Source organism: Pipistrellus hanaki, assembly GCF_964339955.1.
Source record: "Pipistrellus hanaki genome assembly, chromosome: 9".
Lineage (NCBI taxonomy): Eukaryota > Metazoa > Chordata > Mammalia > Chiroptera > Vespertilionidae > Pipistrellus > Pipistrellus hanaki.
This window is the reverse complement of record NC_140511.1, coordinates 49135124-49152309: the sequence shown is the minus strand read 5'-3', so window position 1 is coordinate 49152309 and position 17186 is coordinate 49135124. Positions and strand designations below refer to the sequence as shown.

The following is a 17186-nucleotide window of genomic DNA, read 5'->3' as shown; positions in this document are numbered from 1 at the left end:
CAGCAAAGGGAGGAGTATAAAGGCTGGGTGGCTGTGGGACACTCGGACCTACAATACTAGCTCCAGAACTCCCTGTCTCATCATTTGCTCTGGCAAACCTAATTGCACCTCAAATGAATTCATGCAACCAACATGAACAGAATTACCATCTCAGACCTCTTACAACTGACTAAAGCTGCAAATGGGGAGTATCAGTCAAAATTCTTGTCACTACTTCTAGTGATGATTTTACTTGAATCCCAGGAAACAAACCAAGTTCCTTTTTATTTTTATTCAGGGATATTTTTATTACTCTTTATTTTTGAAAATATTACATAAGCCCCTTCCCCCTCCAGCCCCGTTGACCTCTGCCAGCATTACCCCGACCCTCTGCCCCAGGCCTTCACTACCCTATTATCTGTGTTCCTGGATTATGCATATAATTCAAGTTCATTGATTGATCTCTTCCCATCTGCCCACTCTCCCCTGCCTTCCCTCTGAGGTTTGACAGTCTATTTAAGTGCTTTCTATGTCTTTAGATCTATTTTTGTTCATTAGATTCCACAGATGAATGAGATCATGTAATATCTTTCTCTGACTGGCTTATTTCGGGCTGATTTTGCTTAGCATAATACGCTCCAGGTCTTTCCATGCTGCTGCAAATGGTGAGTTTTCTTTTTCACAGCTTTATAGTATTCCATTGTGTAGGTGTACCAGATTTTTTTGTGTTTAATATATATTTATTCTTATTGACTTCAGAAAGAGGAAGAGAGAGGGAGAGGGAGAGAGATAGAAACATCAATGAAGAGAATCATGTGCCCTTGATTGGAATTGAACCTGGGACACTTCAGTCTGCAAGCTGATGCTCTATCCACTGAGCCAAACCAGCTAGGGCTAGATGTACCAGTTTTTTGTTTGTTTGTTTTTAATGTATTTTATTGATTTCTTTACAGAGAGAGAGAGAATTAGAAACATCGATGAGAGTCATCGATCAGCTGCCTCTTGCACGCCCCCCTACTGGGGATGTCCCGCAACCAAGGTACATGCCCTTGACCAGAATCAAACCAGGGACCCTTCAGTCCGCAGGCTAATACTCTATCCACTGTGCCAAACCAGTTTCGGCTAGATGTACCAGTTTTTAATCCACTCATCTGCTGATGGTCACTTAGGCTATTTCCAAATCTTAGCTATTGTAAATTGTGCTGCTATGAACATAGCATACATTCTTTCTGTCAAGTTACTCTTTAAATGGCCTACCTGCTTAGCCAAAATATTATTGTAGCCCTATCCACAATAGTTTTCTACCTAAGTTTGCATGTACACACACCCCCCAGATACTTATGCATGGCTTAAAGTTCCCACAACCAGCACTGTATCTAGTCTAGGTAAGCTCCATCACCAATTACCTTTGGGAACCTGGGCAAGTTATCTTAGGGTTTTGTGGTGGGTAAATGAGCTATTACAATACATTAAAATGTTTGTAGAACAGCCCTGGCCTGTGTGGCTCAGTTGGCTGGGCATTGTCCTGTGCACCAAAAGGTTGCCAGTTCAACCCAGGTCAGGCCACACGCCCCAGATGCAGAGTCCTGGTAGGGATCCTGCAGGAGGCAGCCAATTGATGCTTCCTTTTCACATTGATGTTTCTTTCTTTCTCCCTTCTCCTCTGAAATATACAAACATTTAGGACCAGCCTGGCCACTGTGGCTATGGTTGAGCTGACCTATGAACCAGGTCACCCTTGGGTTTCAGTCAGGGCACATGCCCAGGTTGTGGGCTTGACCCCCAGTGAGGGTCATGCAGAAACAGCTTATCCATGATTCTCTGACCCATTATTCTCTCTCATCATTGATACTTTTCTCTCCCTCTCCCTTCCTCTCTTGAAATAAATAAAAACTTTTTTTTTTTAAATTTAGGAACAAATGTTTGCTTCTATTATCAATCCTAGAAAATCATCTATGCAAGCAGTCCTGAAAATTGTGTTCAATTAAGGGTTGAGCTTTTTTTTCAATGTCTATGAAATTTATTCACATATCAAAGGAGCATATTTAAGAAAAATAAGAACTCCCCTGGCTTTTGACTACCAGTTGGACACTTTCTGTCATTGGTGCAGTGCCTGTAAACATGATCCAATTTTCATTTAGCTATTTCTACCGGGCCTCGAAAGGCTAAACTATCGCAAACATTTGGGACCTACTGTTTAATGTACTTTAACAATCTTCCCCCAAGAAAATGTAAATATTTCCAAGTGCCAGTTTGAAAAACCGACTGCACGGATCTCACACAAAATGAAAATACAAAACCCGCAGGCTTTTGCGATGTTGTTTTTTAGAAGAGAGGGAGTAGGGCTGCGGATGAAAAACCCGAAAGCTGCGGCTCGCAAACAGTTCTGGGGACTGGCCGGCGGGTGAGAACGCCGGGCGCTCCTTGGGGAAGGGCTCAGCGGGCGAGAGATGCAGAGACACAGCAAGCCGACTCTCATCTCTCCCGTGGACACCGCGGAGACGCCGCTATCCCTTACCCATCCCACACGGCGCCTCTCCGGTCCTATTTGGGGTCACCACCAGCCAAGAGCTCTGGTGAGAGGGGCGCCCCAAGGCTCAGCTCTCTGCCGGGGCCAGCGGGGGCCCCAGACACACCAGCGCCGGGAAGGGGGGTAGGGAGTTGGGGGGCGGTGGCCGGGGAAGGCGAAGGGCGTTTTCGACCCAGATCTCAGTGGGAAAATCAGAAAAAGAGGAGGCAGTAGTGCAATCGAAGCCTGGGGTGTGGCTCGGAGAACAAAGAGGCCTTGGAAGCCCAGAGGCGCTCTGCTCCTCCGCGCGCGCCTCGCGGTCCAGCGAATTCTATCGGGTCCCCAGAGCTGAGAATTTGAGGATTCTCGAACCCAGCCCGGGCCTGCAGGACCATAGACTCCGTCCGGCAGCACCAGGCATCTGCATGCCAAACGAGGGTCCGGGCTGACGCGGGCCCTGGGGAGTTTGAAAACCTTCGCCCCAGCCTGACAGCACCTCGGCCTCACGGACACAACGCGCCCAGCTCCACGGCGGCTTGGCCACGCCCACAGAGTCGGGTCCTTTCCCTTAGTCCCGCCCCCTGCTCAGCGCGGATTGGTGACGAGGAGCATGGGCGGCGCTGATTGGCTAGCGGAGGCGTCGCTCGTGGGAGACTGTGATTTGGGGCGCTCCGGGGTGCTAAATTTATCTTCTGAAGAGCGACCGCGCCAGCCGCGAGCCGGATCTCTGTGGAGGTGGCCTAGGCGGTACCCCCGAACCGAGAGCATCACCCTGTCCCCGAACCCTTCTTCCCTGTTTTGTTTCCCATTTCCCCCCTCTCGCCTCCTTCCCCCACCCCACCCCCCAGTCCGCGACGACTGGCTCTTGACCCTGTCCAGGCCTCGGTGAAGGTGAGGACCCGCGCGGCCGCGGCGGCGGCGGCTGGTGGTGCGCCCTGAAATGGCCGCCGCCAGGAGCTGTCTGTCTTTAAGATGGCGGCCGCGGGCGCTGCTGCCCTGCAGCCTGGCCGCGCTAGACCGTGCTCTCCATCCCTGACCGGGACGAAGTAGGATAAGCTAGTCATGGGGTGCTCAGGCGCGTCCATGTGGTAGTGAGCCGAGGCGGCCGTCCGGGGACCCAAGAGGAGATGTGTGCAGGCAAGGGTGGGCTCCGACAGGGGAGCGACCCCAGACGTGGCGGCCTGCGAGCTTCTCACACCGAGGACCCAGGGGAGAGCTGAGGGGACCATTGCTGAAAGCATTTCGGTGTTGGTAGGGGTGTCCTTCCCAGGCTTTTTTCTGAATGGCCTGCACACCTCCCGAGCCCTCCTGTCTCTGAGGGTATTGTTCAAACGCCTGAGGGTGGTGGTGAAGGGATGGTGCTGCCTGTCAGTGTAACCGGAAGAAACGAACAAAACAAAAAAAAAATGAGGGAGCCGCCCTTTTCTGAGAGTGGAATGGAAACTTTGCTCTCTAGGGAGTGCAGACTCCGTCCTCGAGAGTGTGGGGGAAGCACCGCTGAGGAGGTGGGGCTGAGGCCCACTTTCCTGAAAGCAGGCTTCCTGCCCCGCTGTGCCCTCCGGCAGCAGAGGAGAGGGATCCTGATCTTTTAGATCCCCCAGCAACTCCCCGAAGTTCTCTGTTGCTAAATCCAAATAAGAGACTATGGGAAGGACATCTGCTCTTTTGCTCCCATGCATCGAGAAGTGGGGCTTTCTGCTGCTGCCAGTTTTTGAGGTCCTCAACTTTCTGGCAGTTGTAACCCGTTTCTCCCTGCACCACCCAACTTCTGATAGCAGATATTTTAGTGCTTGATTATTCAGGGACACACAAGTAATGGCGAGGCATGTAAGGTTCTGCACTCAAACTTTTTGGGTTCTTATTAGTTCTTCACTTAAAAGGTGACTTCTCTGTGTCTGTTCATCACTAAAGTGGCGTTATTGATAGTCCCTGGCTCTCAGGTTTGTTTTAAGGATGAAATGAGTTCTGTAAGGGATTTAGCAATTACTGGCTGAACAGTGATCACTCAGTATGCATTGGTAACCTTGGAGATTGGTTAATGAGGGGACCCATGGTTACAGCAAAAAGGCATATTTCATGTAACACTTCCATGTATAGGTTACTTCCATTTTAGATGACTCTTAGTGCTTGGTTTTAGAGACAATTAAAGTGTGGCTATACTTTTAAAAGTTAGGTTTAGTTTTTGAACATTTCTATGAAGTCACTGGATGGAAGAGCATCTCAAAACAATGAAGTTACCAGGGTATTAAATAGGACAAAAATATTAGCATATTTATTATGGGCATTTATGTTTCAGTCTAAGTTCTGCATTGCCAGGATCTAAAATAAATTGTAATGGGTGGTCAATTCAGAGGTATGTAGTTAATGCTGCTTTTACAATCTCTAATTTAAATTTTTCTCATTCTAGGCTATTGGTTATTCCCCTTCCATCCCACCCCTTAATTTTATTCTTTTGAAGAGTCTGCATTTCAAGCTGCCAAGGTGGAGAATGTGATTCCAGAAGGGGAGTACTCCTCATTTCAGGTATCTTACCCTCTAGCTAATTAATAGGAAACCATTTTGATTTAGGATCTAATTGAGACTACAAAGCTTACTCTGTAGCCAAGTCATAAAGTGTAAATCAAGAGTAGCTGTATTTGGATAGATACTAAATTCTTATATCTTAACTTATGAAGCTAGTTTTATTCTTTAGAGGTCATAAAATTTGTATTACCCTTTTAATTTATGCTTTAAAAAAGTATATGAGGAATAAACCTAATAAAATTGCAACTTATGTTTTTAGGTCTTGGTTAAGTATTCATCTATACAGTAATGAATGCAGAGTAATCAGTAAAATATACATCATTTTGAATGAGTCGATTTGGATAATATAAATATGTAATCTTAAGTTCAGAGAAATAGTAGCTAATTTTTTGGTCTATAGTTTATTTTTCAATTTCAACACTGTATTTAGGATATAGCAGAATTCCATGTCTTGCAAAACTTGAACTCTTTGTGTGTGTTTTTTTTAATAAATCTTTATTGTTCAGATTATTACAATTGTTTCTCCTCCCTCCCCCCCCCCCACCCCCATAACTTCCCTCCACCTGGTCCCCACTCCACCCTCTGCCTTTACCCCCGCTGTCCTCATCCATAGATATATGATTTTTGTCCAGTCTCTTCCCGTACCCCCAACACAGACACCCCTTTCCCCCTGAGAATTAACAGTCCCCTCCCATTCTATGCCCCTGATTCTATTATATTCTCTTTGTGTGTTTTTAATACAGCTTCATAGTTATTAGCCCTGAAAGGAGCCTTCAGATATATAATAGTATCAACAATGAATGTATCTAATGGCAACAGGCATCAGAAAGCTAAGAGAAATTCCAAGATACCATGAAAAGGGGTTGGTAAATTATGCCCTATGCTGTATTTTTAACACAACCGTGCCCATTTTTTACGTATTGTGCTGCCATGCTACAAGTATAGAATTGAGGAGTTACAACAGAGTCCATATGGCTCACAAGTAAAAAATATTGATTATATGGCCCTTTACAGAAAAAGTTTGCCAACCCATGGCATGGGACATATTCTTCAAGTTCCTTTAAAAACATGCTTATCAATTCTATTATTTCTTAACCCAATAGTTGTGTTTTATAGAATATTAATGTTCTCTAATAAGTGTTCTGAGGGAAAAAAAGGTAATGGTAACAGTAGATTTTTTAATAGTTTATCTTAAGATATAAGTTTAAGACTACTAAACTCATTTCTATAGCTTTTATTTTTATGTGATAATCTACCTTTAAGAAAAGGTGTGCCATACCTGAGAGCACCAGGAAATCGCATGAGAGATCACCTGATAGACGAACGTGTGATGCTCCATCTGCGCATTGATGCATAGGCAGCATTTACAAATTAACTGATGTGTTGCTATATATCATCTCTTTGATGATTGCTCATCTTCTATATATCCTGTCTTATAATTTCAACAAATTTGTCATACTCAATGTTTATTTTAAACTAACCATGTTTTGTACCACAAATACATTGTCTATGGATCTATTGCCAAAACAAGGAAGTCTTAAACAAGAAGTAGAATCATTTTATCAAATTGTGTCTGAATCAAATGATCAAAAAGTTGGAATATTACAAAGTGACGATGAACAGTTGCAGCCATCAGTTTCTAAAAAATCAGAAGATGAGCTTTCCAGGGTTCAATTTATGTCCAATTCCAACAAAATAACATTTAGTAAGAAACCAAAAAGAAGAAAATATGATGAAAGTTATTTGTCTTTTGGATTTACTTACTTTGGAAACAGAGATGCACCTCATGCTCAGTGTGTGTTATGTAAGAAAATTTTATCAAATAGCTCTTTGGCCCCTAGTAAGCTTCGAAGACATTTGGAAACTAAACATGCTGCATATAAGGACAAAGACATAAGCTTTTTCAAGCAACATCTTGATTCACCTGAAAATAACAAACGCCTACCACCTAAAATTGTCAATACAGATAATGAAAGTGCTACAGAGGCATCGTACAATGTAAGTTACCACATAGCCCTGAGTGGAGAGGCTCATACTGTTGGAGAATTGCTTATCAAGCCTTGCGCAAAAGATGTCGTGATGCGGATGTTTGATGAACAATACAGTAAAAAAATAGATGCAGTGCAACTATCAAACAGCACTATTGCACGCCGAATTAAGGATCTAGCTGCTGACATTGAAGAAGAGCTTGTTTGTAGACTGAAAATTTGTGATGGGTTTTCGCTGCAGCTAGATGAATCAGCTGATGTTTCAGGACTTGCTGTGCTACTTGTGTTTGTTCGTTACCGGTTTAATAAGTCTATTGAGGAAGACCTACTCTTATGTGAATCTCTGCAAAGTAATGCTACTGGTAAAGAAATTTTCAACTGCATCAACAGTTTTATGCAGAAACATGAGATTGAATGGGGGAAATGTGTTGATATTTGTAGTGATGCTTCTAGGGCAATGGATGGAAAAATTGCTGAGGCTGTTGCCTTGGTAAAGTATGTGGCTCCGGAAAGTACCAGTAGTCACTGCCTATTATATAGACATGCTCTAGCAGTTAAAATAATGCCTACATCTCTAAAGAATGTGCTAGATCAAGCAGTACAAATCATCAATTATATTAAAGCTCGACCACATCAATCCAGACTACTAAAAATTTTATGTGAAGAAATGGGTGCCCAGCACACAGCACTTCTTCTAAATACAGAGGTGAGGTGGCTTTCCCGAGGTAAAGTTCTTGTAAGACTTTTTGAGCTTCGTCGTGAACTATTGGTTTTCATGGATTCTGCTTTCCAACTGTCTGATTGTTTAACAAATTTATCTTGGCTCCTAAGACTTGCATATCTTGCAGATATTTTTACTAAATTAAATGAGGTTAATCTGTCAATGCAAGGAAAAAATGTGACAGTGTTTACAGTATTTGATAAAATGTCATCATTGTTAAGAAAATTGGCGTTTTGGGCCTCATCTGTAGAAGAAGAAAACTTTGATTGTTTTCCTACACTAAGTGACTTTTTGACCGAAATTAATTCTACGGTTGATAAAGATATATGCAGTGCCATTGTGCAGCACCTACGGGGTTTGCGCTCTACTCTGTTAAAATATTTTCCTGTAACAAATGACAATAATGCTTGGGTTAGAAATCCATTTACAGTATCTGTTAAACCAGCCTCATTAAGTGCACGGGACTATGAGAGCCTGATTGATTTAACATCTGATTCTCAAGTGAAACAAAATTTCAGTGAACTTTCCCTAAATGATTTTTGGAGTAGCCTAATTCAAGAGTACCCAAGCATTGCAACACGTGCAGTTCGTGTACTTCTTCCTTTTGCTACAATGCACCTGTGTGAAACAGGATTTTCATATTATGCTGCAACAAAAACAAAATATCGGAAAAGGCTTGATGCTGCACCTCACATGCGGATCCGACTTAGCAACATTACACCTAATATTAAGCGGATATGTGATAAAAAGACACAAAAACACTGTTCTCATTAAAATTGAAGGGTTTTGCATGTCTCATGATAACCAAATATAAGATGAAAATAAAAGATGATTTACTTTATATCTGGCATTTTGGAATTTTAAATAAAATTATTCAAGTTTTTTATATTTCTTAGATTTTAAGAAAACTAAAAGAATCAAAAATCTAAATATGTATTATGAGTATTTCTTCACATAATTTCAAAGGGTCTCATGGTTATAACTCTATCTTGACTCACAAGATAAAGTCCCAATTCCTTAACATAACATAACTCTTTAGGGTCTAATCTTTCCAGCCATGTCTATCCTGCAGCCCACCAATCTCATGGAATTTCTTGCCATTCCGTAAACATCACACTGTTTCATGCTGTCAGGTCTCAAAAAATTATTCCTTCCCTTTCTTGCTTCCTGACAAATTCCTATTTGCTTTTCAGCACTATGACTGAATTTACCTTAGGTACTCTCATTCTCTGTATCTTTCTATTTTGGCCTCATTTTTTATATCTGTCTCAACTGTGATAGTTTGAAAGTCTCATGATTCCCAGTTGGACTGAGCTCTTAAAGGGTCTTATCCAGCTCTGTGTGTCTTCATTATTGGCAAAAGGACTTATTGAAGTGATGCTCAATAAAGGAAGGAATGTTTAAGGTAAACAACAATAAATGGAATAGGGTGTGCTGGATTATATTTACAAAATGCTACCCTTTGTGATTTTAGCTCAATTGCTCTGTTACCTAGAATTCAGAATGGCTCTTAGGCAAAAGTCACTAAGAATGACATGGCTCTGATTTAAGCTGAACTATTGGGGAAGATGGGAGGAAATATGAAGAATATTTTCAGATACCTTGTTTCTCAGTTCCTACATACATTTTTGCAAATTCCATACACTGTAATCTAAATTAATGAGACTTGACTGTACTTGAAGATGATGAGACTCTAAACCTCTATCAATTTATTCTTAGAATACTATGAAAATTTTCTGACATTCCTGTCTCTAGGCTTCTCTTCCCATGTCACACCACACAACACAGATCACCAACTCAAGAGCTACTATGATCAAGAACTGCAGATAACCATTGTTTTATTTTATCTCACTTACTCAAACCTGTTTCCCATTTTGGGGAGTAGGAGTAACTTCCCTCATTAGAGCAGGATGTGGTAGAATCGCTAGATCTAGGTTCCTACTCCACTATTCAACCAGCTACTTAACATTGGGCAGTTGAGCCCTCCTGAACCCCAGGTATTTCTTCTGTGAAGGGTTATTCAAATTAAATGAGAATGCATAAAAAACTTAGAACCGAGTGATTAGGAATAGATATGTAGCATATATTAGTTCCCTGCATATCCAACTATGTCTCAGTTAAATTTCACTCCACACTCACACTTCTAGTCTTGAGTTTTTTTTCTCTATGCAAACAGCCCTTCAGGTGACAGGAACTGAGTTCATCTGACGCAGCAAGATTAAGCATCTCTAGCCCCTGCTTTTTCCCCTTTGTCACATTATTAAGCAGCTGTTTATATATCAGGTATCTTACTAGATGTTTGTATGCTACCTATGATCTTTACAACAATCCCAAAAGATTAGGCAATTTTTTAATTTGGTCATGGTCGCACAATAAATGCCAGCATTTGGTTTTTTTGTTGTTGTTTTTTAATTTATTTATTTTTAATATATTTTATTGATTTTCCACAGAGAGGAAGGGAGAGGCTTAGAGAGCTAGAAATGTCGATGAGATAGAAACATTGACCAGCTGACTCCTGCACACCCCTTATGGGGATGTGCCCGCAACCAATGTACATGCCCTTGACCGGAATTGAACCTGGGACCTTTCAGTCCACAGACCGACGCTCTTTCCACTGAGCCAAACCGGTTTGGGCCAGAACTTGGTTTTAAATGGATCTTTTCTAAAGACTCCTTTTTGCAGTTACTACCTTTCACATTTTTCTAATAGCATCAAATAGTGAATTGGAAGTACCGTATAGCTAAAACATCCTACTAAAATCTGAACATTTCTTTGAAATTTTGTATTATTTTTTCTAGATTCATCCAAAATTAGCTATTTCAAAGTATTACTGCTTATTTTTAAAATATATATGTAGAAAACGGATTACATTGCTATCAAGTAAAATTATTTTCCCAAAAAGATTCATCATAACACATGCAATGCTTTTTGTCAGCTAATCCCAGGATTAAATCTACCCTAGTTTGAGAAGCATGGATAATGCCATAATGTCTATATCTTACGGATACCTCAAGTCTGATAACTAGACCCCTTCTATGATTGCTGAACCTGAGCCCTTGATTATGCCATCTGTCCAGGATGTCAGCCTCTTGACAAATGAGACCTCTTGTGCTTTATAATTTTCCCCCTAACCTCTTTTGAGACTTTAGATACCTGCATTTAAATTTATCTATTGACTGGAACCCTCCTATCTGCTACTAAATCTCTTCAATCCCAATCCTCCCCAACTTGGTTCTTGATTAAGGTGACTGTCCCGATTTTTAACAATTTGTCCCACAAGTTTTAAAAAAGTCCCAATTTCTTTCAAAAAACCCGAACTTTTTAAAAATGCCATGGGACATGGGACAAATTGTTAAAAATCGGGATGTCTGGTCACCTTATTCTTGAAGCCAACTGCTCGCCTGTTGTATAATAATACTAGAGGCCCAAGTCTGGCCTGCACACTCTCCAATCCATGACCTCTCAGGAGACATCCAACTGCCACATGGATTGGGCCTAAACCGGCAGACTGACATCCCTCTCATGATCCAGGACCACTGGCTGCTAGCTGCTCACCTGCCTGCCAACCTGATCCCCCTAACTGCTGTACCCTGCTGACCTGATCTCCCCTAACCGCCTCGGCCTCGGCCCCACCACCATGGCTTTGTCCAAAAGGACATCCACTCTAATTAGCATATTACTCTTTTATTAGTATAGACCGGTGGTCAGCAAACTCATTAGTCAACAGAGCCAAATATCAACAGTAAAACAGTTGAAATTTCTTTTGAGAGCCGAAAACCAACTTCTGTGCATGGGCCACAAAGTTTCAATTGCACTGTACGTGTGTGCCAGCACATGGTATTTTGTAGAAGAGCCACACTCAAGGGGCCAAAGAGCTGCATGTGGCTCGGAAGCCGCAGTTTGCCAACCACTGGTATAGACTAGAGTCCCAATGCATGAAATTCATGCTTCTATTATTATAGATTCTAAGTAATATTTTCATCTTGTCTTTAAATGACGGCTACCCTTCCAAGCCTGTTCATGAAACAGTAAAATTTTCCTAATGTGTTCAACCCAAAAGGACTTTCCCACTTTTAATATCTATATTTCTAGTAGTTGAAATTGTCTTCATTTCTTAATGAGGGTTATTTCCTATGTCATTTTTGTGCTATTACCATACATATGTAAATATACAAATTATACTTTTTTTAGCTAAGACTTCTTTTGGATCATTCACAGAACTTAGCAGATTTTTAATACAAAAATTGTTTGGTGAATTGAATTCCCTAGCTTAAAGGGTTAAGTATTAATGAGAAATACAATTCTTACTATAACATGAAAATTAGCCTTAAAATCCGTAGCCTCACTAAAACAGATAAGGCAGTAACTATTTGCCTTTCGAAGACTTCAAAAACATTTCTTTAATAAGCCCTCCCTGTTGCTTTAAAAAAATGCACTTTAACTCCCCAAAATATGTCAGCTTTTTCATTTGTTTTGTGGGGTTTTTTATTGTGTAAAGTTTTACATACCTCCTTTTTCCCTGATTGACGACTCTCCCCCCCAACACCCATCCCTAAGCCTGGTTTTGTTTTGTTTTTTTGTTAATCCTCATCCAAGGATATTTTTCCATTAAATTTTAGAGAGAGGGAAAGACAGAAACTTAATGATTACTTGCCTCCTGTGTAAGTCCTGACACTATCCACTGAGCCAAATTGGCTAGGGCTACCTATAATTCTTGGAAAAAAACCATCTAGATACCTCTGAAATATAGCATGTTTATTTGCTTTCATCTTTTCAAGCTGCTGTAATTGCACTGTTAATTAGTACAATGGAAAGAATTCTAAGCAGGTATCAAGAGACTTGTGTTCTGCAACTAATTAACTGCCTTAGATAAGTTCATCCTCTCTAGAACTTAGTTTCTTCGTTTATTAAATGAAAGGGATTGGATAAGAATGGGCCCTAAGTTCTTGTCAAATAAGATCATAATTTTAACCTAAATAAAGGCTAGCACAATGGTAAGATGTGCTCAGTTAGTTAAAATACATGGTGGTTTTCTAGGAAGCCAACCTTTTTTAAAAAATATATTTTTATTTCAGAGAGAGAGCAATATCAATGATGAGAGAATCATTCCAGCTGCCTTCTGCACACCCCACACTGGGGATCGAGCCCACAACCTAAGCATGTGCCTTGACTGGAAATCGAACCGTGATGTCCTGTTTCATAGGTCAATGCTCAACCATGCCAGCCACTAAGCCTTGCTGACCAAGAGGAAGCCAAGCTTTTTCAGTGACTCTTTTTACCATAATATTTTCCAACAACCAAATTATAAGATGTATAAATTGCCTCCTCGTGAATACTTATTATACAGAAGGAATGAAGTGCTTTTTCAGAAGGGAGATGCACTTTGAAATTTAGAAAGCATTGGAAAAACTAAAATATGTTTGATTATGACTATATTGAAATCCAATGTAGATTAAATAATAACTAAAGTGGTAGACAGGCTGCAGTGGAAATTGCTATGTCCCCAGCATCTCTTTTCCTCTCTCAAACAATACCCTCATTTTCTTTCAAGTGTCTATTCTTCTCCTATACCAGTATAATCCATGTATGTAAGCAAAAGCTAACTCCACTTCAGCTTGGGGAATTTTGTCTTAAGCTAGTAGCTTTCAAATTTTTTTTTTACTCCAATTCACATTAAAAAACAGATTTTACATTATAATGTAGGTGTGTATAATATATGTATGAACACCAAAGTCATAAAACTAACACTTCATATGTGCAATGCAATCTCAAATCTACTTTTTAAAAAATAATTAGGACCCAAAGATTAAATTTATGACCCATTCTTGGGTTATGTGATCCACCACCATTTGAAAAATATGGGTGAATGTAATGCCATTGCCCTTACAAAAATTGTTCAGGAACTTGGGTCTAAGCCTATTAAGACATAGTATCACTCTGGCCACAGGAATTGGTCCAGAAATAGTATGTGACCCAATACAGGCTAATGAAAAGCAAGGGCAATATTGTAGGGGCTTTGAGAAAAGATGTGTCCTCCCTCTTTAGGAAGAAATAAATGTCCTGTGTATTTTAAAGACCTGGAATTGCTACAGCTCTCTAGCTACCAGAATGGGGATGAAGCGAACCATATAGAAGAGGACAGAGCCAAAAATTAGTGAGAAATGAAACTAGAACTCTGATTGAACAACACTTGATCACTATTCTGCCTTTAATTTTTTTGTTATCTAGGCCAAATGACTGCCCTTTATGTTTAAGACACTTTATATTGGATTTTCTATTACCATAAGCAAAATCATCTAATATAGTGGTCTAAAATGAAAGCATTATAAAACTAGAATATATTAGTAAACTAGGATGTATTAGTAAAATATTGTTTTTAAAGGGTGGCTTCCATCCTTAACTGAGATTATCTGATTTCCAGTTATTCAGCCATCTACCACAGTGTTACCAGTCAAAACTCTGTCACTGGTAATATCTTATAGACCAGAAGCTAAATCAGCACACACTTTGACATTATTAGATATCAAATGCCATTTATTTCTCTCAGTGGAACAACTTGATAACATATGGATGTTACTTAGTAGCTTGGGATGGATTCCTTATGGATCAGTTATATAATTCAAATTAGAAATTAACCTTGAGCCCAGCCAGCTTGGCTCAGTGGTTAAGTATCGACCTATTCATGGTTTGATTTCGGGTCAGGGTACATGTGTAGGTCACAGGCTCAATCCCCAATGTGGGGCGTGCAGGAGGGAGCCAATCAATGATTCTCTCTCATCATTGATGTTTCTATCTCACTCTTCCTTTCCCTTCCTCTCTTAAATAAATAACTATTTTTTTTAATTAACTTTGAAAACAAATCTGTTCATTTTTTCCCTTTAATTTGTAAACGACCCTGGTGGTAAATATGATGGAATTTTTAAAGGTTTAATAAATCACATGCTTTGTGGGAGAAATAATCAGCCAGAAATAGTTTGAGTAGTCCTCTATCTTAAAAGTTGTTTTCTGTCAGTCGAAACCGGTTTGGCTCAGTGGTAGAGCGTCGGTCTGCTGACTGAAAGGTCCCGGGTTCAATTCCAGTCAAGGGCATGTACATTGGTTGCGGGCACATCCCCAGTAGGGGGTGTGCAAGAGGCAGCTGGTCGATGTTTCTAGCTCTCTATTTCTCTCCCTTCCTCTCTGTAAAAAAATCAATAAAATATATTTTTTAAAAAAATTTTTTTTAAAAGTTGCTTTCTGTCAAAGAGGTAAATGAGTTCCCTAAAGGATTATTTTAACTTCTCAGAATCTCACTAAGGAGTTAACATTGATTTTCTTTACAAATACCTTTGAGCAAAATAAACCATTCCCCAAACAATCTGTGACTTCAAGTTTAAGGTGGTGATCTAAAGGCATACATTTGACCTTTCCTTCCTAAAACTCTGTTGACATGCTGAAAGAAATGGCAAATTTAGATTAAATCCATAGCAATACTACAAAACAAAAAGGAATAAAGGTGTTATAACTCTCAAAATGGGAAAGACAAACTATTAATTGCTATGTAGAAAATATAACAGGTTAATGTCAGTAAGGAAGAGTGTTAACTGAGTTAATCTGCGAAGGTATCTTCAAGAAAGTGACATTTGAGCTGAAACAAGAGGAAAGAACCAGATTACTTAAGTTATTAGAGGCTAACATAAGGAGTTTGGCTTTTACTTCAAGTACAATGGGAAGCAATGTGTATCTCAAATGGAAGAAGGGGTTGTGGGTTAGGTTATCACCTCCAAGAGGTGTTTATAAATGTGTGAGGGCATTGAGAGAAGAGCTGTTATAAGGGTGGTTTAGATCAATTAGTACAAACAGAATATCCACCCACATAGGGCCCTTTCCTTTGAAGAGCACAAAGTTTGGATGATATTGGGGTCTTCGTTACTGCTGAGGAGACCCAGAACTTTAGAGACTGCACTTAAAAATGTACATATTAGCCGAAACCGGTTTGGCTCAATGGATAGAGCGTCGGCTTGGGGACTGAAGGGACCCGGGTTCGATTCCGGGCAAGGGCATGTACCATGGTTGCGGGCATATCCCCAGTTGGGGTGTGCAAGAGGCAGCTGATCGATGACTCTCTCTCATCGATGTTTCTAGCTCTCTATCTCTCTCCCTTCCTCTCTGTACAAAATCAATAAAATATATTTTTTTAAAAATGTACATATTAGTTGAAAGCTCCTCCATCTACATTTTTAAGAGCAGGGAACATACATTGGACCTCTTTCATCTGATATAGCACATTAGACTCCTTGTGGCACTGCTTTGTTGCACAAATTTGACAACCATTTAAATTTGGGAGGAAAAAAAAAAGAAAAAATCAATTTGGGAGCATGCAAAATTTAATGGCATTTATCTTTTGACATAAGGAAATTATTACATTAATTAAACAAAGGCCCATGATCTATAAAAATCCCAGATTGACTTTCAGTGTGTTTTTATTAAGTAAAGGGATGAATGTTGAGTCTCCAAGCCTCTTTTAGTAATCCTTCAAGTTGACTGCTCCATCATGTTCTTTTTGCTGCCATAACTTTTTCCCATCCTTCCCCTGTCCCTCAACAAAGAGAATCCCTTGATTCTTAGTGAGTGGGAAATTTCACTGTTGGAATTATTTTTCACTTAATTGTTCAACTTCCTCCACCAGGTGATTTCAAGATTTCATGTAAAGAAGTAACCCTAGCTCACTGCCCTAAATACGTAAGAATAGTGTCTGAATACTACAACAGTGGGTTGACTTAGAATGATAATGATTTTATTCCAAGGCTTTTCTCCTTGCTACTAAAACAGTATCTTAAAAATCACTGTGAATGTCCATTTCCAGAGCACTGCGAAGGTGTCAGTCAATTCTGCAGTAGGTTATATCGATATAACCATGTTCACAGCTATGGAAGAATTAATTGCTTAACTCTTAAGAACTGCTTAGGGTTTAGAAAAGGACCTTTGAAATATAAAATGTTACTTTTGTTTTTCTACATCTAAGAATGAAAAGGTTAGATTTATCTTATAATAAGTAAAATGTCCTGGTATATTGTCAAAGCCTCACATGCTTTTAGAGCTCTTAAAAGGCTCCCAGTTTCACTCAGCAACATTCACTCACCATTTTTTCCCCAACCTAGCACCTATTTCAAGAAGCACTTTAGAATACACCTATATTAACACCAATTCATTTTTCAAGTACCTGCCACAGCTTGTATTAAATATCCATACAGTAGTCCCCCCTCTCCTCATCCAAGGGAGATACATTTTAAGTATTCCAGAGGATACCTGGAATCCTATATGTAGCACTGAACCCTATATATACTGGTTAAAGTTTAATTTATAAATTTGGCATAACAAGAGGTTAACTATATAATAAAGTAGAACAATTATAACAAGATGTTAACTATAAAGTAGAACAATTATAACAACGGTAGGAAAAGTTAATTGTGTTCATTCAAAATAC

At 40.0% G+C, this 17186-nt stretch overlaps 1 protein-coding gene across 3 annotated transcripts; it reads left to right on the top strand.

The window, feature by feature from the left end:
* Positions 1-3063: 3063 nt before the first annotated feature.
* Positions 3064-8561, top strand: ZBED5 (zinc finger BED-type containing 5). 3 transcript variants are annotated; one of them, XM_084893521.1, is made up of 3 exons: positions 3064-3379; positions 4896-5011; positions 6275-8561. In XM_084893521.1, exon 3 carries the CDS (start codon positions 6416-6418, stop codon positions 8492-8494), a length of 2079 nt encoding a protein of 692 aa, XP_084749647.1. In that variant the 5' UTR covers positions 3064-3379; positions 4896-5011; positions 6275-6415; the 3' UTR covers positions 8495-8561. The 3 variants fall into 3 exon arrangements, with proteins under 3 accessions (XP_084749647.1, XP_084749648.1, XP_084749649.1); XM_084893522.1 differs by having other exon boundaries at positions 6243-8561; XM_084893523.1 differs by having other exon boundaries at positions 3069-3379; positions 6543-8561.
* Positions 8562-17186: the final 8625 nt, after the last annotated feature.

Coding starts and splice junctions, on each gene's coding strand:
- ZBED5 (XM_084893521.1), top strand. CDS start 6,416: ATGATTGCTCATCTTCTATATATCCTGTCTTATAATTTCAACAAATTT.